The following is a 26,186-nucleotide window of genomic DNA, read 5'->3' on the forward strand; positions in this document are numbered from 1 at the left end:
CAGAGCGATACCTACTTAACTACTTGCACTTTTATGTGCTTTCGAACTGCTAGGTTGGCAGGAGCTGGGATAGAGCAACGGGAGCTCACCCCGTCACAGGGATTCGAACCGCCGACCTTCTGATCGGCAAGTCCTAGTCTCTGTGGTTTAACCCACAGCGCCACCTGCGTCCCTAACCCTTGTGTGCCCCTCCCCATTTGTGACATGCTAGTGATGCAGTGATGATGTATCAATGCTGCTGCTCAAAGTGTATTCTGGGGGGAAGAGGGAAGGTTTAAAAGAGGAGGTCACCCCATTCTCAGGGTTCTTCCTCCTGGGGGACCTGTTGCGCAACAATAAAAATCATGGTCTACTGAATGCTCTTTTGCTCCAAATTACTTGGCTGGAACTTCCTTTTTTACTGACCACTTGGATCCACGGGGGACTTGCACCCCGACGAGCTGGGCTGTTGGGTAGTCTCCCACCCCAGAATTTTTCCTTAACACGAACAGTACAGTCATATCTCATGTTACGTCCGCTTCTTTCAGGTTACGACCCGGAAGTACCGGAAAGGGTTACTTCCGGGTTTCGGCGCTTGCGCATGTGCGGAAGTGCAAAATGACATCACGCGCATGAGCAGAAGCGGCAAATCGCAACCCGTGCGTGTGCAGACACGCCACTGCGGGGCGCGCTCTTTTCATGTTGCGAACGGACCTCCGGAACAGATCCCGTTCGCAACCAGAGGTACCGCTGTGTTGAATTAGTGGGTCAACCCTGAGAAGGACTAGCATTGGACACAACCCATTAGATGTCACCACCGTGGGCTCTTCAAGTCCAGTCCTAGCCAAGAGACACTGGTGATGGGGGTCCCAAACCCACCTGCCATGATGAGTGTCATGATGAGGGACACCTTGGCCTTACCTTCAGCCCGTCCACCATGACCCGGTCGCCGAGCTTGAGGCCGAGGGAGATGAGCATGAGGTTGCCCGGGATGTTGTCGTAGTTGGGCAGGGTGACCTTGGGGAGGTTGCAGCTCAAGGGCACGGCGTCCAGCAGCAGCTGCTTCAGCTCCTTGGCGATCATGGCTGCCTCGGCTTTGTCCAAGGTCATGTCCATGGGGTCTGGGACCACGTCGGACGGCGCCTGGCCTTTGCTGTTCTGTTGGGAGAGAGCATTGCGCAGGGAGATCATTAGGCTGGAGGAGACGCCATGGGGGTCCCGGGGGGTGGAATCCTCCACATCCCATGAACCGTAACCCCCAGACTACCAGATTTCAGTGAAAAGGGAGAGGAATCTTCTAGCATTTGCAGAATGTGAGATGGGAGGCAAAATGTACTGTTAAAGACTAGATTGCTCCTCCAGACTTTCAGTGTTACGGTCTCTCTCCCTCACTCACCCCCCCCCCAACATTCCTCAAATGAAAATAGGGACACTTCTCATTCTCTTCCTTTCCCCAAAAGGACCCTTCTCAATCCCCCATTTTGTGCCCCTCCCACAGAGCATTTCCTATCAGCCGTCCAGGGTGGGTGATAATAATAATAATAATAATAATAATAATAATAATAATAATAATAGTAGTAGTAGTAGTAGTAGTATCAGAAGAAGAGGAAGTGCCACCAGCACTACAGCAACTCTGTGTCCAGGGCAGCTGTTTACCAGCTCCATCTGGTATGCAGGATGAGACCCTCCCTGCCCACGGACTGTCTCGCCAGAGTGGTGCATGCTCTGGTTATCTCCCGCTTGGACTACTGCAATGCGCTCTGCGTGGGGCTACCTTTGAAGGTGATCCAGAATGCGGCAGCTAGACTGGTGACTGGGAGCGGCTGCCGAGACCATATAACACCGGTCCTGAAAGACCTACATTGGCTCCCGGTACTTTTCCAAGCACAATTCAAAGTGTTGGTCCTGACCTTTAAAGCCATCAACGGCCTCAGTCCAGTGGACCTGAAGGAGCATTTCCACCCCCATCATTCAGCCGGACACTGAGGTCCAGCGCCGAGGGCCTTCTGGCGGTTCCCTCATTGCGAGAAGCAAAGCTACAGGGAACCAGGCACAGGGCCTTCTGGGTAGTGGCGCCTGCCCTGTGGAAAGCCCTCCCCATCAGATGTCAAGGAAATAAACAACTATCTGGCTTTTAGAAGACATCTGAAGGCAGCCCTGTTTAGGAAAGTTTTTAATATTTCATGTTTTATCACTTTATTATTATTATTAATAATAATAATATTCTGTTGGGAGCTGCCCAGAGTGGCTGGGGAAACCCAGCCAGATGGGCGGGGTATAAATAATAATTTATCATCATCATCATCAATACGTTTATCCACCACAGCTCCCCTTTCTTACCCTGACGGCTGGGTTGGCACCATGTTCCAGGAGACATTTCACGGCCCCAAGGCACAGGTTGGAAGCAGCAATGTGGAGGGCTGTTCCGTGGTTGAAGTCGCTACACGTTGAGTTCAGAACTGAATGGGGAAGGAATATACAGGTCGCGCAGGTATTAAAACCAACTTGCCACTGTTAGCATTTCACACTTACTCGCAGCGATGAGCCAAACCATGGTTTAGTGAGAATGGGCAAGCGTGCAGGCAACCAGAGAGGAAACTGAGGCTGCTCCATCCCTCCTCCAGCTCTCCTTTCACCATGTTACCCAGAGCTAAGCCATGGTTTGCCTTAGTCACCTTCAAACCTAGGCTCATGGTTTGTCTCCCCCAAACAAACCACAAGCGGCAAAGCAGGAACAACTTTGGTTGCAACTCATGGTTTGTTGGGAGAGACAAACCATAACTTAGCTCCAAGTAGCCTGGCAGCAGGGAGCCTGGGAGAAGGGTGAAATAATCACTGTTGTTTGGCTTAGTATTATGTGCAAACCAGGCCAGAGCATGTGAGGCTCTTTATGGAACAAGGCCAAAGGAAGTGAAGGCCATGGGGAGCTACAGAAATTCCAGAAGGGTTGGTCTTACAGAAAAAATGAGTTTTGTGTCACCTTAAAGACTAACCAGCAATGACAAGCCTAGACAACATCTTAAAAAGCAGAGACATTACCTTGCCAACAAAGGTCCGTATAGTTAAAGCTCTGGTTTTCCCAGTAGTGATGTATGGAAGTGAGAGCTGGACCATCAAGAAGGCTGATTGCCGAAGAATGGATGCTTTTGAATTATTATTATCAGAGATCTACAACCTCTCCTGGACAATGACAGTTCTCTTTCTCAAGCTCTGGGAGGAAGACCTTTCATTGCCTACAGACAGCCACCCAATCTTAAACAACTCCTAACCCACAATAATACTACAACCAGACTTAACACGGACACTGGCACCAGAGCCTGCAATAAACCCAGATGCCAACTTTGCTGCCACATACACCCGGACAACACCATTACTGGCCCCAACAACATCACACATACCATCTCGGGACTATTTAATTGCTCATCGTCTAACATTGTGTATGCCATCAAATGCCAACAGTGTCCTTCAGCTCTCTATATTGGACAAACAGGCCAAACCTTATGCCAAAGAATAAACGGACATAAATCGGACATCAGGAATCACAAGACAGAGAAACCAGTAGGAGAACACTTCAATCTCCCAGGACATTCTATACAAGATCTCAAAGTAGCTGTTCTATTACAAAGGAATTTCAGAAATAGACTGGAAAGAGAAGCTGCTGAATTGCAACTTATTACCAAACTCGAAACCATGGAGAGACCTGGTCTGAACAAAGACATTGGATTCTTATCTCATTATACATGACAAAGCCATTTTTCACCTTCTCACCCCTTGCTTTTTCCTGTAAGACCTATTGCAGTCGTTAAGAGTCGTCAACAGGCTCATCACAGCTATCTGCCAATCACTCAATCCCACCACCCTTCTGAGTAGTACCCCTCCCCACCTTCTCACTATATAGAAGGGTCTGGTGACTTCTGTTTCAGTGTATCTGAAGAAGTGTGCATGCACACGAAAGCTCATACCAAGAACTGACTTAGTTGGTCTTTAAGGTGCTACTGGAAGGAATTTTTTTATTTTGTTTTGACTATGGCAGACCAACACGGCTACCTATCTGTAACTGGAACTTTTTAATAATAATAAATATAAAGAACACAACAAACATCGGTGGGTGGCTGGGAGTTCCTTACACAGTGCTGTGATTCTTGATGAAGAAGGTTGCCTAGGAGAGCCAACCCTCAGGAGATGAAGAGGGAAAAGCAGCTGACTGGTTTTTGTTGTTGTTTTGTTGCAGCTGTTCTGTGATGCTCAATATTATCAGTCAGAGCTTCTTAGGAAGGAAGCAGGGAATTAATCCGAGCCAACACCTCTGGCACTTTTGCAAACCTCTCCTTACAGAGACCTGCTCATTATTTACTTCGTGGATTTTTTACATCAATTGTGGGGCAAAAAACAAACAAACTCCAAGCGGTTTACAAAGCAAACAGAACAATAAAACGATAGGCAAAAACAATTCAAAGCCTTCAAAGAATAAAGACCGGCGATAAACTAAAAAGCGATTAAAACGCACACCAACATTTTGTGTTATCTGGGTAGGTTCACTCAAACAAAGTTTTGTGTTTTTTTAGCAGGTGATGAAAAGAATATAGCGAAGGAGCTTCCCTGGTGTCAATTGGCAGGGAGTTCCAAAGGGCAGGTCTTACAAATGCGGAAAGGGTATTATGTGACGCTGGTAACAGTGTCAGCTCCACAGATCAGAGCAGTTGATGGGGCATATAAGGGGTAAGGTGATCTCACAGGTAAACCGGACCCAGGTTATTAAGGGCTTGGTGTTGTCAAGGTGAGCTCTGAGGTGAGGCGCTGGAGATACAGGAAGTCCCGCCCTCTTCTGGGCAGGTCCCGCCCCTTCCTTCCAAACCCACCTTTTGGCTTGGAGGCCTTCAGCAGGATGCGGATGAGTTCCGGGACGTCAAAGTAAGCCGCGTAGTGCAGGGCATTCATGTTGGTCCAGCGGCTGCGCAGGGTCACATCCGCACCCAAAGCCAAGAGCTGGTTGGAGAGGCGCACAGCAGCGGCTGGGTCACCTGGGAAGGTGGAGAAGGAAGGAGGACCACAGCGACAAACTGGGTTACCCAACAGGCAGACTGAGCACAAGCGTAGGGCACCAGCAAAGCAGGAGCACAAAAAATAATCCATTTATTCAAAAAAGAGTTTGACACTGGCTACTTAAATAAAAGTATGGAAGTAGTCATTTAATTTCAGAATACGTGTACGCTTTGTCTCATTTGGGGGGACCTTTTTATGGTTTAGCATTGTTTTTATTTTGAATTATGAATCCGGGGGGTAGGGGCATCACAATCTTTCCAGTGCTCAGGGCCTCTAAAAGTCTAAATCCGGCCCTGGATAAACCCAAAGCTTCTGTGACGTCAGAGGCAGCTCAGCCAGTCACCACCAGAGACTTCTTCATCCATATGTTCAAACTCCTTAGTGCTGTGATGGCCAAACTTGGCCCTCCAGCTGTTTTGGGACTACAACTCCCATCATCCCTAGGTAACAGGACCAGTGGTCAGGGATGATGGGAACTGTAGTCCCAAAACAGCTGGAGGGCCAAGTTTGGCCATCACTGCCTTCGTGTGTTATAGTGCAGATATTGCCGTGAATGCAAAACTGACTAAAACCCACAGGCGGTTTCAGGGAGTCAAATTCTAAAAGTGGGTTGGAAGACCAGATGGGAGCGGGGTTTGCTCTGAGAGAGCTGGCAGGGCTCTGAGGCCCAGGAGAGACACCCAGGGGGACGCGCCAAGAACAGAGAGTAACCCCCCCCCACTGGCTTCCTTACCGACACCATGAGCACCAGCCTTGCAGGCGTAATGCAGCAGCGTCATGTCTGTCAGCCCATCGCGGTCGTTGACGTGGCAGCCTCGCTTCAAGATCTGCGGGATGCAAGTCACCAAGAAGGGTGTCAGTCAGAGGTGTAAACGGATCCATCTCCCCTGCACCATGTGATGGCCTGGGACTGAGGCTTGGACTCGGAACCAGAGGGGACTCAGTCCGCACCGGATCCTTTGCCTCAGGCATCATCTGAACCAAGTCTGGGGCTTGATCCTGAAGAGTCCCAGTCTGCACAGGTTCCCCTGCAACAAACCCCAGCTGGGCCGAGTCAGGGGCCTGATCCTGCCCTGGCTCCAGATGCAGGGATGACCTCGTTGCCTCCAGCTGGGCCATCACTTACAGCGACTCCCCTGGGTCAGGGGAGGCTGAGGCAGCCCCTGGGTCTAGGAACCCACCAACGTCTCCGGAGCTGCAGAGACTGAGGTCTGAGAGAAGGAGAGATCTGAGTACTCGCAGGAGGAGTGCTCGCCTTCGGGCGAGACAGGGAGGTGAGTCATCGGGGGATCAGGACCGGCCGTTACCCCGACAAAGATAAAAGGCTGTCGGACCTCACCCCAGGTTGCGGGAGCAACATTGCTATATGCCAGATTTTGCCTGAGATCCTGTGCCTGTCCTTGCCTGGTTCCCTGCCTTGTGACCTGCCTTGAACCTGTTGGACTGACTCCCAGTGGAACCTTCAGATTCTGGACCAGTCCTGGGCTGCGTTTCACAGGTTACCCCTGGACCCAGCACACACCACCCACATCAGTTGATCTGCTGAGCATGCAAGGCTGGGCGTAGCCAAGGATGAGTTTAAGCTGGAAGGGGCGTCAGAGGTCATCAAGCACAACCCAGCCCCTGCCAGCAACAAGAACCCCCACCTAAATCTGGAGCTGATCTGCAAGCGCATCTAAAAGTGGGGCAGAGCATCTTTTCCAGCCTGAAAGCCACATTCCCCGAGAGATGACTTTCCTGGGGTCACGTGCCAGGGATCGGATGGGCAAGGGCAGAAGCAAAGGGTATGTGGCTAGAGGTAAGAGTTGGGCTGAGGAGTGGACCTGATGCTTAACTTTGTACAGGAAGCTGTACTCCAGCCTCACAAAACCCAGAGGCTTCTACACCTCCTTTCGGCCAAGGGAGAAGCATTCTCACAGTTCAAAGACCCATTCCATCCAGTCGAAAGCCTTCTCGGAGGGCTTGTCACAGGGTCTGTGAAGGATGTGGCCAGGGGAGAGGACAGGGGGCAGGTGGTCTCAGGAGGGTCCCATAGGCCAAACAGCAAGGACAGGGAGGCCATATTTGTCCCCTGGGGGGCTCCCCACCAGTGATCTAAAAAAACCTCTGCTCTCTTACACACATCCCCCAATGATATAGCACCTACAGTCATACCTCGGGTTAAAGTCGCTTCAGGCTGAGCGTTTTCAGGTTGCGCTCCACGGCGACCCAGAAGTAATGGAACAGGTTACTTCCGGGTTTTGCCGCGCGCGCATGCGCAGATGCTCAAAATGACGTCACACACATGTGCAGAAGCAGAAATCGCGACCCACACGCACGCAGATTGCGTTCTGCTCAGGATGCGAACGGGGTTCCAGAATGGATCCCATTCACATCCAGAGGTACCACTGTATTGCACATTATACTATGAGGAATAGGTGGGGGGGGGTCTCCATGCTGCTCCCTTTCTGCTAACTGACCGCGGCTGGGATTTCTGGGCCTTCCCCCCTTCACCTCTTGGCTCCTAGCTACAGGACTGCAGGAGAGGGAGGTGCCAGCATTTGCAGAAACTACCCTACCCACATGACGGGGCCATCTTAGTGGTGGTCCCCTGGTTGTGGAATACGCTCCCTAGCAAGGAGCAGCACAGCAGGGCACACCCAGGTTCCAACCCCCTCCTCCTCCCCCCCTCGGCCCACGATCCCCCAAGAGATGCCCATCCCTCACCTCACTGCCGATGATATCGATCTTGTGCTGCACTTGCGGAACCCACTGGCGGATGATGGCAAACAACTCCGGGACGGTGGTGATGGGGTCGTAGAGGATTTCTTGACACGCCGGGTCGTTTGGGTCGAAGAAAGTGAAAGCTGCAGAGGCGGGAGGGTAAAATGGTGGAAGGGGAAACGGCCCAAGGAAATGAAAAACAAAAGTGGCTTTTCAGACGAACCTGATCTCGTTTTTTGACAGAATTACAAGCCTGGTAGATGAAGGGAACGCAGTGGATTACAAGCCTACCTTGATTTCAGCAAGGCATTTGACAAGGTGCCCCATGATATTCTCGTAAAGAAGCTGGTAAAATGCGGTCTTGACTATGCTACCACTCAGTGGATTTGTAACTGGCTGACTGACCGAACCCAAAGGGTGCTCATCAATGGTTCCTCTTCATCCTGGAGAAGAGTGACTAGTGGGGTGCCACAGGGTTCTGTCTTGGGCCCAGTCTTATTCAACATCTTTATCAACGACTTGGATGATGGACTCAAGGGCATCCTGATCCAATTTGCAGATGACACCAAACTGGGAGGGGTGGCTAACACCCCAGAGGACAGGATCACACTTCAAAACGACCTTGACAGATTAGAGAACTGGGCCAAAACAAACAAGATGAATTTTAATAGGGAGAAATGTAAAGTATTGGACTTGGGCAAAAAAAAAAAATGAGAGGCACAAATACAAGATGGGTGACACCTGGCTTGAGAGCAGTACATGTGAAAAGGATCTAGGAGTCTTGGTTGACCACAAACTTGACATGAGCCAACAGTGTGACGCGGCAGCTAAAAAAGCCAATGCAATTCTGGGCTGCATCAATAGGAGTATTGCATCTAGATCAAGGGAAGTAATAGTGCCACTGTATTCTGCTCTGGTCAGACCTCACCTGGAGTACTGTGTCCAGTTCTGGGCACCACAGTTCAAGAAGGACACGGACAAACTGGAACGTGTCCAGAGGAGGGCAACCAAAATGGTCAAAGGCCTGGAAACGATGCCTTATGAGGAACGGCTAAGGGAGCTGGGCATGTTTAGCCTGGAGAAGAGGAGGTTAAGGGGTGATATGATCGCCATGTTCAAATATATAAAAGGATGTCACATAGAGGAGGGAGAAAGGTTGTTTTCTGCTGCTCCAGAGAAGCGGACACGGAGCAATGGTTCCAAACTACAAGAAAAAAGATTCCACCTAAACATTAGGAAGAACTTCCTGACAGTAAGAGCTGTTTGACAGTGGAATTTGCTGCCAAGGAGTGTGGTGGAGTCTCCTTCTTTGGAGGTCTTTAAGCAGAGGCTTGACAACCATATGTCAGGAGTGCTCTGATGGTGTTTCCTGCTTGGCAGGGGGTTGGACTCGATGGCCCTGGTGGTCTCTTCCAACTCTAGGATTCTATGATTCTATGAAAAGATCGCCTCACCCTTACGGACCCAACCAGATGTGCCTCAAGGTCCCTTTCAACTTTACCATTCTATGAACACCACTTGCTGGAAACTGCAGGAGGGGAAAAGGTCTTGTGCTCAGATTGTGCTTGCGGGATTCCCCTATGGGTATGTGCAGGCATAGGCAAACTCCGGCCCGCCAGATTTTTGGGACTACAACTCCCACCATCCCTAGCTAACAGGACCAGTGGTTAGGGATGATAGGAACTGTAGTCCCAAACATCTGGAGGGCTGGAGTTTGCCTATGCCTGGGTTTCTGGGTGGCCCTTGTGAGAACAGGATGCTGGACTAGATGGGCCATTGGCCTGATCCAGACCCCTCTTATGTTCTTATCTTCATAGAACTGGCAGGCCTGATGTTCTAGTTCAGGCTTCCTCAACTTCAGCCCTCCAGATGTTTTTGGCCTACAACTCCCATGATCCCTAGCTAGCAGGACCAGTGGTCAGGGATGATGGGAATTGTAGTCTCAAAACATCTGGAGGTTAAGGAAGCATGTTCTAGTTCCTCCACTTTCGTACTTTCTTAAGCCATTTTTTTTTTAACTAAATAACCACATTATATTCACTACTAAGCTTCTGTAGAATTAAAGAGCCCACAATCTGCTCTTTCAAATCTTTCCTAAGCTTGTACTACAAGCATAATCATAAAGGCGTGTATTTCACAAATAAAATCCTGTTATCCTGTCTCTCCTCCCATCCCAAAAAAAAGACACTGATCCCAGTTTTTTAATAACTAAAAGTTGTGCCTCTCTCCCTCTCACCTTCTCTCAGACAAAAAAAGGAAAAGGAAAAAAAGTTTCTTATTTATGCACAGTCAATTTATGGGAACAGCAGCCTGCAAGGAGAGATTCTGCACATCACTACATTCAGTGACTCATCACTTCTGCTTGTATTCCTGAGTCACCACCAAAGCAATGTTATTTTAGAAACAGGTCATCTGCCAGTTTGGCTCTCTCTGCCAATGTCAGCCGAGTCCAGTTCCTTATTATGTGCATATTGAAAGACTTTGGGTATTCACTGGGCTTGGAGCCGAAGGGAGCCAACCGGGTATCAATCTTATTGCAAGTTTATCAATTCTGCACAGTCGTCTCAAGGCGATGTACAATCAAAGCTGCAAAAAGCAGTTAAAAACACAAAAAAAGGAGAAAGAAATAGAGATTTGGGGTGAAAGGATCTGGGAGGCTTTGACCGTGATAGGAAGGAAACATGGTGGGAGGTTATTATATGTGGTGGCAAAGTAAAATTATTTAAAAGGCCTGGGAGAAGATATACAAAGATTGGAAAGGAATGTGGAAAATGACTGTTGTTAAAAAAACTGAAGTTATGACACTGAGATGTACAAGCTTTGATGGACTTGTTGAACAAAAGATTTTGTTCCCATACCCAAGAAGCCAAGACCAGCCCGTCCTTATAGAAGCAAGAAGCCCCCGCCAAAGAAGATTGGTAAAATAAACTATTGAACTATGCAGGAGAAATTATTTAATTTGAAACCCAAGAAAGAAAGGACTTTGGCATTTTCTTTTTTTATTTTCTTTTTCATCTCAGGGGATAAACGACTGCATATTTTTCATAAGCTTTGTGTATGGATTCTGAAATACACTCAGAGTCGAGGAGTAATTTTGGTGTTACGTACTAAGCTTGGACCCTGGAACAGATTCTCCTCACACTAGGAAAACCTCTACATGTCACTTGTAATAAGATGATTTCAAATCGAAACAGTAAGACTATAAGGTTTTAAGAACGTGCGTGGAAAAGGTATTAAACAAGGAAACCAAGAGGGGGAAGGGAGGGAAGTCAATCAAAATTATGGTTTAAAAAAATTGTTGTAGATGTTTTTGTTTGTTTTCATTGGAAAGTGAATAAATAGTTATGGGAACGCCCCCCCCCCAAAGGCAAGACATTTAAACAAACAAAAAAACCAAACTAAAACAATACAAAATAGATAGGGCCAAGACCCATTGATCTAGCTAGGGAAGCTTTGCAGATCAAAAGTATCTTGAGTTCTTCTGGCAAAGTGCAGATAGTTGGGGCCTGTCATAATATAACCAGTGAAGGCGGTGAAGGTCCTGTGTGAGTGTCTGGAGGCGGTTGGAGGATGGATGGCGGCTAACGGATTGAGGCTGAATCCTGACAAGAAAGAAGGACTGTTCTTGGGGGACAGGGGGCGGGCTGGTGTGGGGGACTCCCTGGTCCTGAATGGGGCAACTGTGCCCCTGAAGGACCAGGTGCGCAGCCTGGGAGTCATTCTGGACTCACGGCTGTCCATGGAGGCGCAGGTCCATTCTGTGTCCAGGGCAACTGTCCACCAGCTCCATCTGGTACGCAGGATGAGGCCCTCCCTGCCCACAGACTGTCTTGCCAGAGTGGTGCATGCTCTGATTATCTCCTGCTTGGACTACTGCAATGTGCTCTCCATGGGGCTACCTTTGAAGGTGACCCAGAAAATACAACTAATCCAGAATGCGGCTGCCAGACTGGTGACTGGGAGCGGCTGCCAGGACCACATAACACCGGTCCTGAAAGACCTACATCGGCTCCCAAGACGTTTCCGCGCACAATTCAAAGTGTTGGTGCTGACCTTTAAAGCCCTAAACGGCCTCGGTCCAGGATACCTGAAGGGGCGTCTCCACCCCAATCATTCTGCCTGGAAACTGAGGTCCAGCGAGAATCCAAGTTACAGGGAACCTGGCAGAGGGCCTTCTTGGTGGTGGCGCCCGCCCTGTGGAACGCCCTCCCAGCAGATGTCAAAGAGAAAAATAACTACCAAACTTTTAGAAGACATCTGAAGGCAGCCCTGTTTAGGGAAGCTTTTAATGTTTGATGCTGTATTGTTTTTAACACTCGATTGGGAAACTCAGCCAGATGGGTGGGATATAAATAATAATTTTTTTATTATAAATTATTGTGGCACCTCAACAGGAACGCTATTTCACAGAACAGGGCCAGCTAAATTAAAAGCCCCCCTCCACGTTATGGCAGAGCGGGCTTCTGAGATATTGGCTGGGGCTGATGGGAATCGGTAGCCCACAGTTAATCTGGAGGGCCTTGGCCACCACTGCAATTCATCTCTGTATGATAAACCAACTATAAATTCAACCTGCCGGGGCGTTCCTTTGTGCTAAGCTCACTGCAGGAGAAGAGCAGGTCCAATTTTCATCAAGGCCTTTCTTGACCGGATGAATGCATTGCAGTCTATTAATCACCTGCCCCTTTGCTGATTAACCAATTCAATTTAATCAGCACACTATTCCCAAACTCGATAAAGCAGTTTCCTCAAAGGGAACTCTTCCTTCAGTACTGGAGCACAGGATAATTTACGGTTTAATCAACAAAAGCTATGATACACAGTGTTAGAAAACAAGGCCTCATATATGTGTGTGTGTGTGTATTTCCTAGGACAATAACACCTCAGAACCAAATAATTTAAATACAAACTCCCCAAAACTGTGAAGCTGATTTGCAGCCCCATTGATTAAAATATGCCTTCCCTGATTACATATGGATTCTGTCCCTTAATCAAACTGAAGATTTAGTTGGTTGCGGCTGCAGCCCTAACCATGTCTGTAGGGACTGGCTGCTAGTGACCCACTGGGCCAAATCCACAGTATTGATGCTAGCAAATAAAGTCCTAAATTGCTCGAGACCCAAAGATTGCCTTCTTAATACCCACAGCAGGTGAGGCCCTGGCAGTGGTGGTGCCTTTGGGGGTCTCCTGGTTGCCGCTGCCTCATGACAGGGGCTTTTCAGTGGTGGCTCCCTGGTTGTGGCATGCCCTCCCTAGCAAGGTGTGCCTGTCTCTGTCGCTAAATTTATATACCTCCATCCAAGGATCGCAGGGCAGTGTGCAGTATAAAAAGTAACAAAATAACAAAGGAAACCATAACACGCAAACACAGTTTAAAAGGCCAGAGGTTGTTTAAGGCCCAGGAGAAGAGCAGTGATTTCACCTGGCCCCTGACAGGAGCACTTTCAATAGGAGAGCATTCCACAAACGGGGAGCCACCACAAAAAAGGTCCTGTCCTCATGTTTCTGCACTTCGGACCTCCTGAAGAAAGGCCTCAGATTGCAATCACAAGGTCGGGACTGGTTCATATGGGGGAGACATATTGGGGGGAGACAGTTATTGAGGTGTTGCCGTCCTGAGCCGTTTTAAGGCTTTATAGATCAAAACCAGCACTGTTAATGGGGCCTGGAAATTAATTGGCAGCCCCTGCAGTCAGGCTAGGATGGGTGAAATATGTTCAGACCTTCTTGCCCCGGTGATCAACCTGCCCACCAATTTCTGCACCCGCTGAAGTTTCCAAACCATCTTCAGAGACAGGCCACGTCTAATATGCTGCAGTAATCTATCCTAGATGTTACCAGAGCATAAACGGCAGATGTTCAGCTATCCCTGTCCAGAATGAGGCCGAAGCTGACGGAAGGCACTCTGTCATTATTAACTTGAAAACATTCCTGTTTATTCAGGCATTTTGGCGGCTGAAGAATTCTGCTCCTGAGAGCCCTGGCAGGATAAAATAATGTTTTAAACAACATTTTCTAGCTGTAATTGCTTTTAGATGTTTTCCACTGTAATTACATTTACCGTGTTTTAACTGCTTAGTTTTTGCATCTGAGGGACTTGTCACCCTGGGCTCCTTCGGGACGATGCAAATTCAACCCATCAATCAACCGGGACAATTCGGGTGGCTAAGAGGGTCAGCGAGGGCTTTGCATGGGTGCAAAGTATTGCGAGGGACCTGCCCAGGGCCGGATTTAGGTTTGATGTGGCCCTCAGCTCCTGAAGGTAATGGGGCCCTTTATACGTCCAGCTGTCCGTTGTCCACAACAAAGTGTCACTATTTTTTGCGTTGAATATATGCTATATGGTAATTTATGGGCCTAATAGGTATCTCAAGCCATTGGCACATGTTGCCATGCAAGCAGTCCATGCAGAATGTTGGCACCCTATATATAGAAAGGAGCAAACCAGGGATATTTGAGTGAGCAGGCAAGCAGGCGGGGCCCATGACTTACAGAGTGGTGCATGCTCTGGTTATCTCTCGCTTGGACTACTGCCGTGCGCTCTACGTGGGGCTACCTTTGGAGGTGACCCGGAAACTACAACTATATACCTGAAGGAGCGTCTCCACCTCCACCGTTCTGCCCGGACACTGAGGTCCAGCGCCGAGGGCCTTCTGGCAGTTCCCTCACTGCGAGAAGCAAAGTTACAGGGAACCAGGCAGAGGGCCTTCTCAGTGGTGGCTCCCGCCCTGTGGAACGCCCTCCTACCAGGTGTCAAAGAGAAAAATAACTACCAAACTTTTAGAAGACATCTGAAGGCAGCCCTGTTTATGGAAGTTTTTAATGTGTGACATTTCATTGTATTTTTAATCTTTGTTGGAAGCCGCCCAGAATGGCTGGGGAAACCCAGCCAGATGGGTGGGGTACAAATAAACAACAACAACAACAACAACAACAACAACAACAATTATTATTATTATTATTATTATTATTATTATTATTATTATTATTATTATATCCTAGGAGCCAACACAACACAAAACACTGTTGCTGTATGTAGGTTTTATTTTATTTGTTTTGTTTCTTATATTTTGGAAATGTACATCCACTTTTCCTTTAATTTTTGGGGGGCCCCCCAAGAGAGTGGGGCCTATAGCTTGTTTAGCTTATACTGTACGTAAATCCGGCGCTGGACCTGCCTCTGTGTCACATTTGAACTGTCTCTTGTTCTCCTCCCTTGCAGTCAAGAGGAAAGCCACAATGGCCCTTGCCGTCTCCAGGGCAACCTCCAAAAAGCCTCCACAACTGCTCCCTTGTCCCTTTCTCAGCCTCTGCTGGACTGAAGGAGCCCTCGATCGTGCTCTGGGCTTCCAATTCCCCTTCTCCTCTCCCTCGCCCCAGACCTCCTCAACTCGCTCGTTTTTATGGCTTTTCTCCACGGGCAGCGCCAAAAACAGAATACAAAAAAAGCATGTTTTGAGCTGAGGTCCGGCAGGCGTCAGAGGAACCAGGCCAAACTGTGCACCCCACAACTGCTGTGTATTTGTATCTGGCCGTCCCCAAATCTTTGAATTATTTGCTTCTCACCGGGGTTCGGCCTCAGAACCCGCCACACACACCTGCCCCAAGCACGTGCCATGATGTTCTTTGCTAACACGCCAGGGCTGGTTTTAGGGTCTAGCGTTCCAGGAAACCATTTGGGGGGCCACCCTCTCATCTAGAAACAGGACAAACAGCTGATTTGCACAGCTTAGACCCCGACCTCCATACAGGAACAACAGATTATTGCTTTCAATTTGTGGGGGACAGGGCCGGATTTAGGTTTGATGCGGCCCTCAGCTCCTGAAGGTAATGGGGCCCTTGATATGTCCAGCTGTTCTTTGTCCACAACAAATTGCCGCTGTTTTTTGTGTTGAATAGATGCTAGATGGTAATTTATGGACTGAATAGGTATCTCAAGCCATTTGCACATGTTGCTCTGCAACCAGTCCATGCTCGGCATCCTATATATAGAAAGGAGCAAAGCAGGGATATTTTGGGGAGCAGGCGAGCAGGCGGGGCCCAGGACTTACACCATAAGAACACTCTTTGTTCTCTCCTGCTTTGTTTTGCCCTCGGTTTCCTTTTAACCAACTTTTAGCAGGCAAGCAAACAAAAATTGTAAACAACAATCTAGGGCCCTGCACTTTTGAACTTGACAAGGGTGGCTAAAAATAATATCCTGATAAATCTTTCCCCCCCACCACCCCCATCTCAACAGGTTGCAGCACAGTGTCCTGGAGCCCTTCCAGACGACCCGTTCAATCAGCATTCACCCTGATTTATTTTCAGAGAGATTAGACGCCGTTGGCCATTTCGTGAACATTCATTTTTGATTTGTTGGCAAGGAGGTTAATACGACGTTGCATTGAAGTGAGTGCTGTCCCTCACTTTCCTTATCACGAAAAAAGAGGCCTGGTCTCTGGGAGAAAGCAGGTTTGTATTTCTGGTTATTCTATCCATGACGATTATTGTGATTTATTATTTATATGATAGGATGAGGGGAAGGAAAAATTCACGCCTCCATAATCACTGCTTTCATTTCTTTCTTTTTTTAAAAGCAATTTTTAACCCTTGCAGATTAAAAGAGAGGGATTAAAAAGGACGGATGGTGAAATATACTCGGAGTCGAGAGTGGATTTCATGCTCTTTATTCAGCTCATAGTGGTGAGGAGGAATGGAAGTTCCCCCAGAATGTCTGCCTTATATACATTATTTACACAATGGGCCCCACTACAATTCCGAGATTCTCCTGTAGGCCAATCAGGTTGTGGATTCACTTCCACCTGGAGCTGGATTGGGTGGCTCCTGTGGACCAATCAGACTGCTGCATTCTGGATCCTATTGTTCTAGGACCAATCAGACTGCTGCATTTTGGATCCTATTCAACTCAGTACATAACAGTACATAATCTGTGAACTCCCATCAACTCCATCCAACATGGCCAATTGTCAGGCTTTATTATTATTATTATTATTATTATTATTATTATTATTATTATTAGGAGGTGGGTGGCCTGCCTCTACATTTGGGCAGGGGACGGGGGCACAAGTTAGCCACCCCTTGTTTAAAGGAATGTAACAAACTTTCCAAAGACGGAAAAGCGTTTCGAGAGAGGGATTACGATATCTTTATTGTCATTGTCCCTTGCAGAACAATGAAATTGAAAAACTACATAAAACTACATAAAACTACATAAAAACTACATAAAACATTCAAAACCCCCTAAAACTCTGAAACCCCATTTTAAAATACACTATACTATAGAGACCCCTTGTGCTGCGTTTAGAACCAGAATTGCATTAGCGTAGAAACTGTTTCTCAGGCGGCTGGTCCTAGTCTTTATAACCCTGGACCTTCTTCCAGAAGGCAGAAGCTGAAAGAGATCATTTCCGGGGTGCGTACTATCCTGTGCTATCTCTGCCGCTTTCTTATGGCACCTGGCAGCATAGATTTGATCCAAGGTGGGAAGAGTGCACCCAATTATTCTCTCCGCAGTCTTTACAACCCTGGACAGCATTGTTTTTCCCCTGACCGTGCGGCTCCCAAACCACACACACAGACCATAAGTTAATACACTCTCCAAAGTACAATGGTAAAATGCCATCAACAGGTCCTTTGAGAGATTGTTTTTCCGGAAGATTCTCAGAAAATATAACCTCTGCTGTGCTCTCTTCATCAGGTCTTTGCTGTTCTCTCCCCATGTGAGATGGCGTCCTGCACTGCTCCTTTATCCTTGCACAGGAAAACAATAAACTATGCAAACTTAGGAAACAGATGCAAATCTGCTTCATCTACACAGGTCGCAAAACTGTGCATTTCTTTATACAAAACATATGCAGCTGCTTTTTATCGGGTCAGACTATTTAACTATTTAACAGGGAGAAATGTAAAGTATTGCACTTAGGCAAAAAAAATGAGAGGCACAAATACAAGATGGGTGACACCTGGCTTGAGAGCAGTACATGTGAAAAGGATCTAGGAGTCTTGGTTGACCACAAACTTGACATGAGCCAACAGTGTGACGCGGCAGCTAAAAAAGCCAATGCAATTCTGGGCTGCATCAATAGGAGTATAGCATCTAGATCAAGGGAAGGAATAGTGCCACTGTATTCTGCTCTGGTCAGACCTCACCTGGAGTACTGTGCCCAGTTCTGGGCACCACAGTTCAAGAAGGACACTGACAAACTGGAACGTGTCCAGAGGAGGGCAACCAAAATGGTCCAAGGCCTGGAAACGATGCCTTATGAGGAACGGCTAAGGGAGCTGGGCATGTTTAGCCTGGAGAAGAGGAGGTTAAGGGGGGATATGATAGCCATGTTCAAATATATAAAAGGATGTCACATAGAGGAGGGAGAAAGGTTGTTTTCTGCTGCTCCAGAGAAGCGGACACGGAGCAATGGTTCCAAACTACAAGAAAGAAGATTCCACCTAAACATTAGGAAGAACTTCCTGACAGTAAGAGCTGTTCGACAGTGGAATTTGCTGCCAAGGAGTGTGGTGGAGTCTCCTTCTTTGGAGGTCTTTAAGCAGAGGCTTGACAGCCATATGTCAGAGTGCTCTGATGGTGTTTCCTGCTTGGCAGGGGGTTGGACTCGATGGCCCTGGTGGTCTCTTCCAACTCTATGATTCTATGATTCTATGACTATCATCTGCTTTAGTACTGCCTCCTCTCCCTGGCTGTGGCTTTTCGGAGTTTCGGGCAGAGAGGGGTCTTCCTTACCCCCCCACCTGATATTACTTGATGGAGATGCCCGAGAGTCAGCCTGAGGCCTTCTGCATGCAAAGCAGCTGCACTGCATTCGGGCGCTACCCCCCAACAACCTTGTTTCCTCTACATGCAAAGCACCTGGAGCCCTGAGCACAGCGGAAGAAATTGCTTTGAAGCATCCCATGTAGTGTCCGATTTACGTACAAGCTAAACAAGCTCTAGCTTAGGGCCCCACTCTCTTGGGGCCCCCCAAAAAAATGTAAAGGAAAAAAACCCCTGGATGTACATTTCCAAAATATAAGAAAAAAACCAAATAAAATAAAACCTACATACAGCAACAGTGTTTTGTGTTTGGTAGGCTCCTGTGATGTAAGTCATGGGCCCCGCCTGCTCGCCTGCTCCCTAAAATATCACTGCTTTGCTCCTTTCTATATATAGGGTGCCGACATTCTGTTATTTATCACTATTAGTAGTTTGCATCATATATTTACACCTCTTGTTATTTCATGTTCTAGCAAGTTTCTAGAGACTAGATGATAAGTCTTTGTAAACTGTGCTTCTAAGGGAACTTTTGTTCTTGCCAAATGCAGATGTGTTTGCATTATTTTCTTATGAATCAAAAACCATTTTAAGTTAGAGCTTAATAATTATTCCACTATTAATATACTTCTTCTTCACTGTATTTCACTATTAATATACTTCTTCTTAACCAGTGGCGTAGCGTGGGGGGTGCAGGGGGGGCCGGCCGCACCGGGCGCAACATCTGGGGGTTAGGGTTAGGGGGCGCAAATCCACGGGTTAGGGGGCGCAAATCCATGGGTTAGGGGGCGCAAATACATGGGTTAGGGGGCGCAAATTACTTGCCTTGCCCCGGGTGCTGACAACCCACGCTACGCCACTGTTCTTAACTGTATTTCAGTTCAACAATTACTTTGATAAAATACATCTTTTGTGATGTGCAAATGGCTTGAGATACCTATGAGGTCCATCAATGACCATCTAGCATATATTCAACACAAAAAACAGCAACCATTTGTTGTGGACAAAGCTCAGCTGGACATATCAAGGGCCCCGTTAGCTTCAGGAGCTGAGGGCCGCATCAAACCTAAATCTGGCCCTGATCCCATGCAACCACTTAATTTGTGACCCACTGACGGCCCACCTCCTGCCTTATCAGAATATGCACAGACTTTGTGCATCTTTCCAGCTTTGGAACGATGGAATTCAAGGCAAATGATGGAATTCAAGGAATGGACTCACCATAATCTTTGGGGAGTGGGGCTGGGGCAGAAGGGTGGACCATCGCTTTCTTCCTCCGCTCCAAGACAGGGCTCTGGAATTCCAGCGGCTGGTGGTCCTCCTCCGAAGGGAGGTCTGTCGAGTCGTCTTTGGTCATGGTTCCTGGAAGTTTTCCCCCTCTGCTAAAGAGGAGAAGCAGCGGAGAATAGGAATGGAGCTGAACAGCAGAATTTGAAACTTTGAGATATATGGATCTATCTTAGGCCAACCTTGTGATGTTCAGGCTGTACAAGTACGTTTCCAGTACGTTTCTGAGCACAATTCAAAGTGTTGGTGCTGACCTTTAAAGCCCTAAACGGCCTTGGTCCAGTATACCTGAAAGAGCGTCTCCACCCCCATCGTTCTGCCCGGACACTGAGGTCCAGCTCCAAGGGCCTTCTGGCAGTTCCCTCCCTGCAAGAAGCCAAGTCACAGGGAACCAGGCAGAGGGCCTTCTCGGTAGTGGCACCTGCCCTGTGGAACGCCCTCCCACCAGATGTCAAAGAGAAGAACAACTACCAGACTTTTAGAAGACATCTGAAGGCAGCCCTGTTTAGGGAAGCTTCTAATGTTTGATGTATCACAGTATTTTAATATTCTTTTGGAAGCCGCCCAGAGTGGCTGGGGAAACCCAGCCAGATGGGTGGGGTATAAATAATAAATTATTATTATTATTATTATTATTATTATTATTATTATTATTATTATTACAAACTTGGCTTTTAGATAGTCGTAAAGGTAAAGGGTAAAAATAAAGGGACCCCTGACCGTTAGATCCAGTCGTGGCCGACTCTGGGGTTGTGGCTCTCATCTCGCTTTACTGGCCAAGGGAGCCGGCGTACAGCTTCCGGGTCATGTGGCCAGCATGGCTAAGCTGCTTCTGGCGAACCAGAGCAGCACACGGAAACGCCGTTTACCTTCCCACCGGAGTGGTACCTATTGATCTACTTGCACTTTGACGTGCTTTCGAACCGCTAGGTTGGCAGGAGCAGGGACCGAGCAACGGGAGCTCACCCTGTCGCGGGGATTCAAACCGCTGCCCTTCTTATCGGCAAGTCCTAGGCTCTGTGGTTTAGACCAGGCTTCCTCAACCTCGGCCCTCCAGATGTTTTTGGCCTACAACTCCCATGATTCCTAGCTAGCAAGACCAGTGGTCAGGGATGATGGGAATTGTAGTCTCAAAACATCTGGAGGGCTGAGGTTGAGGAAGTCTGGTTTAGACCACAGCGCCACCCGCATCCCTTTAGATAGTCGTAGAGAATATTTAAATCTTAGAATAGCTTTGGAAGTGGATATAGGCTGTAGGGTTAGAAGTAGAAGATAGTGTATTTTAAAATAGTATCATTTGTAAGTAATAAAATGTGAAGATTTTTATGGTTAAAGTAAGCGTGATAAAAAAAATGGTTTGAGATTATGATATATGTAACTGCTAAAGATGAGGTAAAATGAAAATCAGATGGGGGGGGGCATTTGGGGAAGCTCACCTAACAATCTTTAGAAAAATAAGGATAAGACAAGAATCTGTTTGTATTGTTTGTTTTTTCTGTTTGTGTTCTTTATTTGTGTTATAAAATGAATAAAATTTTTGAAATAAATAAATAAATAAATAGTCGTAGAGAATGGGGTTGTGGGTTCGAGTCCCAACCTGGGTGAAAGACTCCTGCACTGCAGGGGGTTGGAATGGATGGCCCTCAGGGTCCCCTCCACCTCCACAATTATTCTATTGATTCTATGAAAAGCATTATCAGGCAGACACCTCCAGGAAAGGGTGCAAGCATTGCTTTTTTTTACTGGGGGTACGCGGGGGTACGCACCCCCCCCTAAACATTTTGTGAATCTACGTTTGGCCTCACTGAGGGGCAGTATTTCAATATGAGTAGGAAAATGAGAGTACCCCCTAAATATTTTTAGGGGGGGAAAGCACTGGGTGCAAGTATTTATTTATAATAATAATAAATTTTATTTGTACCCCGCTGCCCCTGGCCAGAGCCAGGCTCAGGGCAGCTAACACCAATAAAATTACAGTAAAAACATAATAGGAAAAAACCAATTTAAAATACAGGTTAAAATGAAATTTAAAATGCAGCCTCATTTTAAAAGTAGCCCATAGATCAAAACCCTAAGGGGAGGGAAACATAAGGGTCAGACTGAGACCAAACCATGGCCAGGCAGAACAGCTCTGTCTTGCAGGTCCTGTGGAAAGATGCCAAGTCCCGCAGGGCCCTGGTCTCTTGTGACAGAGCGTTCCACCAAGTCGGGGCCACTACTGAAAAGGCCCTGGCCCTAGCTGAGACCAGTCTAACCACCTTGCGACATGGGACCTCCAAAGTGTTGTCATGTGTGGACCTTAAGGTCCTCCGCAGGGCATACCATTTATTTAGCAGTGCAGCGACAGATAGGACCTGTGAGCCATTCCAGATTTGAGATGATAAGGAACAGGAGAGAGGCCTGCCCCATAACACCTGAGCTGTCGCAGCAAAACAGCACCGCAAACACTATTTTGATCTGGAACCCTAAAAAGTCCAGCGGCAGCTTCAAGTCTTTTGTGGCGTACGCTTTCACAGGCTGAGCCCATCAGGTGCACGGTGGGGTTTAGCCAACCAAAGCTTGCGCCACAATAGAGTGGACAATAACAGATTAACGTGGCTATATCTCTGAAATTCATTGTACGCTTCGGAACACTGTGCTGGAAGACTCAACCCATTACTATGACGGTAATATCGAGGCTCTAAGCACATCTTCAATCCAGTCATTAAAGGGAGCCGCAAACCTGCTACACGTGAGCAAGTTGTGTACAAACGTAGACTTGCCATGGACAAATTTAATGATATTTGGAATTGATTTTTATATATACAGTATATTACAGTATATTGCAGTATATTACAATATCTCTCTTTCTCTCCCTCTCTCTATATATATGGAATTGATTTTTATAAATACCATATTAGATTAAGGTCTGGTTAACTACAACAACAATCCCCCCCCCCTTTTATGTTCTGTACACAATCTCTTTTTTCTGTTATGTTTTCTTCCATGGGTACTATTTATTCTTTTTTCTTCTTTTTTGTGTCTTATCTTACTTTGTGCACTTGTACTTTTGTATTTTTTATTTTTCAATAAATAATATGTTTTGGAAAATATCAGGCTCTAAGCAGGCTCTTGTCTTTTTAACAACTGAGGATTTTGTAAAATTCATGTTCTTCTTCCTTCAAAAGGCACATTGGTGTTATTGATGTTAATCAGGATAACGATGATGTGCTCAAAATCTGTTTAAGGTGCTTAGTCACAATTTAGAAGCAAAATCGGCCTTCCTGCAGGTTTACAGTCTAAGCACTTTTAAAACACATTCAGAGCACATTATTTGCCTCAAAGAATTCTGGGCACTGTAGTTTAACCCCCACAGAGTTAAAGCTCCTAGCAAGCCTTAACGAACTACAGGCCCAGAATTCTTTGAGGGAAAGAAGGTTATTTGAATGTGCTTTAGAGTTATAGCATGTACACAGACTAAGACCGGCAAAATTTTCAGTTTAAGGGGCTGCTTGATTTGGCAGCTCTCAACTAGAGATATAAAACTGCGTCCCCAAACACTGACTAGGATATACAAACGTAATATCACATCCTTTTACAGCACAGCTTTCAGGAGATACCACAATCTCTGGTTCCATATGGAGTGCCCAATGGGCACTGTGAAATCCCTAAAATTGACTGCTCTCTTGCAAAACTGCTATTCCCAAGCCTCCTTTGGAACATTAAAAAAAACACAACTCTATGTGTTTGAATGCATATCCAGAGGTAGAAATATGAGCAAATCTTCCTTTCTGAGCACAAAGAGCTGTCGGGAAGAATCAATGGACAGCGTAGGAAACAACGTCAATCATTTTTCAGCGCATCCAGATGGGGGCTTGATATTGTAAACAGATCGTTCAGATATCGCAGATGCTTCTTTGGCAACAGGTTTTGTTTTAACTTATCAAGTATTCCCCAGAAAGGGTAAGTCCTGATTAAATTTGTGTGGGCCGGGGGGGGGGGGAGAGGTTATGGGGTGGCATTTAGATGCCAAGGATGCTGTGCAGACTCTCCAAAAAATGTCCACATATGAGGAGCATCCATCCCACAATAAACACATGCCCAAAAGCACTCTTTATTTGCCAAGGATTTATTTTTTTAAAAATCCCTCTCTTTAAGGATTTATAGAGGAAGTTTGGCTGCATGTGCCTTAGGTATCTTCCTGGGTTTCACAGATTAAAACAGAGACATGTTTGTATACTGGTGATTCTCAATCAACTCCCCTTCCACATTTATTTATTTATTTATTTGATTTAATGATTACCTATGAACCTTTCTTTCAAGGAGCTCACAGTACCTACATACAAGGTCCTTCCCCTCCCCATTTTATCCTCACACAACCCCCCCGTGAGGTAGGATAGGCTGAGAGACAGTACCCTGCCCAAGAATCAGCCTTCATGGCCTAACGAGAATTCAAACCCAGGCCTCCCAGTTCCTAGTCTGATACTCTAACCATTACACAACACTTTCCCACACACAGCTAGCCTGGTTTTCTTAATTTACTATGCAAGAGACCCGGTCCCATGCCAAAGCAAAATATACAACTAAGCTCAAAGGAACTGTTTCTCTTGTTTAAAACAAAAAATAAAATAACATCTTGAGAATGTGTTGGGACAGTGTTTCATTTAAGTGTTTATAATTGATTGTGCAACACACTTACTACGGAGTAAGCCCTGCTGCAGACAGTGGAGCCTACTACCGAGTAAGCATGCAAGGGATTAACGTAGGAACGCTGCCTTTTATTTCTCCATCACACTGAACCTGCGGCCTTCGGAGGCTGTCAAAGATATTCAGGGATGGTTCGCCTGTCTTGACAGGCAGTTCTAGGGGGTGGGGACAGATGGGAAATGGCCATGTTGTTTTTAGGCAAGCAAATATCTGGAAGGAAAAGGGATGCCAGGAGGCGGAAAAGAAAGCCGCTGGGGGGAGAGAGGGTGGCAAATACAGGAGGGAAATGGGGTGCTTTGGGTGGGGACCCCACTGGAAGGTGCTGTTTACAAGGAGTGGATGATGGGTGTGAGCGAGGAAGAGGGCAGACAAGAGGGATTCTGGGGGATATGGCAATATGTCAGTTGCAGATGCCCGTCGAATAGTGGTAGTAGTAATAATAATAATAATAATAATAATAATAGGGTGTGCCCTCTATGCCAGTGATGGAAACGGGTGTGATTCTGGAGCCACAAATAGGAGTGTTGTTGAAGAAGGGCAGAGTGCTGGAATATGGAGGGTGGGGTGTCAGGATGGGGTCTACGGTCATGGATGCGATCCACGGCGAGGTGCAACTGGGAATGGAGATGGGGCGCGATGGGAAATACTGGAAAGGGAGGAGGGTTGGGCAGATTAGAGATGGGGGGTTCAGGTGTGCGTGGCTGGGAAGGATACAGGAATGCGTTGGGGGGGGTCTATGGAGAACAGGTAGCCCTGAGGATGGGGGCGGAGATTGTATTGGGGGGGGCAAGGATGGAGATGGGGAGAATCTGGACTTGGTGGCGCAGGTGCGGGGTTTGCATCCTTGAAGGTCTGGATGGAGGGGCCGGGCCCGAGATCTCCCCCCCCCCCCGCCTCGAGATGGCTGCCTGCCTCTCCCTCCGCGATGGGGAGGGATGGATGGAGGTCCCCCCCAGCCCCCCATCACCTACCTTGTGGGAGGCTGGCGTCCCCTCCGAGGGGGCCTTTGCTGCGCGCCCTCCTGCCTCTGGGGCGACGGGGATGGAGACGGGGATGCAGACGCGCGCAGAGCGGAATGGAGGCAGCAGCAACGCTCAGGCGCCGCCTCTCGCTCGCAGCATCAGCACCAGACGGAGGGATGCTCGGCCCGCCTCCTTGGCGGAGGGGGGGGGAGGGAAAGAGGGAAATGGGAAAGTCCCGGGGTCGGATCCCTGCACCGCTGCAAGCTCAGGCAACCTCCCACGGTGGCCAACCTCACTGGGCTGGTTTGTTTTGTTTTGTTTGTAATCATCTTTATTGAATTAAAATACAAATATATATATATATATATATACACAGTGGTATCTCGGGTTACAGATGCTTCAGGTTACAGACTCCACTAACAGAAATAGTGCTTCAGGTTAAGAACTTTGCTTCAGGATGAGAACAGGAATCGTGCTCCGGTGGTGCAGCAGCAGGAGGCCCCATTAGCTAAAATGGTGCTTCAGGATAAGAACAGTTTCAGGTTAAGAACGGACCTCCGGAACGAATTAAGTTCTTAACCCGAGGTACCACTGTACATACATAAAGATAACAAAGAGAAAAGATTAAGACAAGAAAAGAAAGGGGGGGACACACACCTACAAAACAAGAATTTGCATTATTATACAACCGTTCATTGGATTTCTAAATAAAAGACTTCCAGTTCTTCACACTGCAAGCTCAGGCAACCTCCCACGGT

At 47.3% G+C, this 26,186-nt stretch overlaps 1 protein-coding gene across 2 annotated transcripts in view; it reads right to left on the bottom strand.

Moving 5' to 3' along the window:
- CLIP3 (CAP-Gly domain containing linker protein 3) overlaps positions 1-25,582 on the bottom strand; it is a 39,181-nt gene extending 13,599 nt beyond the window's left edge. Inside the window, exons 1-7 of one of the 2 annotated variants that reach the window (XM_081869151.1) lie at positions 25,438-25,582; positions 19,715-19,872; positions 7,729-7,868; positions 5,756-5,849; positions 4,839-5,000; positions 2,320-2,438; positions 901-1,137 (exon numbers count right to left, since the gene is read on the bottom strand). In XM_081869151.1, the coding sequence (XP_081725277.1) occupies positions 901-1,137; positions 2,320-2,438; positions 4,839-5,000; positions 5,756-5,849; positions 7,729-7,868; positions 19,715-19,850 (888 nt within the window). In that variant the 5' untranslated portion in view covers positions 19,851-19,872; positions 25,438-25,582. Of the gene's footprint in view, positions 1-900; positions 1,138-2,319; positions 2,439-4,838; positions 5,001-5,755; positions 5,850-7,728; positions 7,869-19,714; positions 19,876-25,437 lie in introns of both variants that reach the window. The other variant, XM_081869150.1, reaches the window with a different exon arrangement.
- Between the last annotated feature and the right edge of the window lie 604 nt (positions 25,583-26,186).

The sequence above is a fragment of the Podarcis erhardii genome (assembly GCF_964252035.2).
Source record: "Podarcis erhardii genome assembly, chromosome: 7".
Taxonomy (NCBI): domain Eukaryota; kingdom Metazoa; phylum Chordata; class Lepidosauria; order Squamata; family Lacertidae; genus Podarcis; species Podarcis erhardii.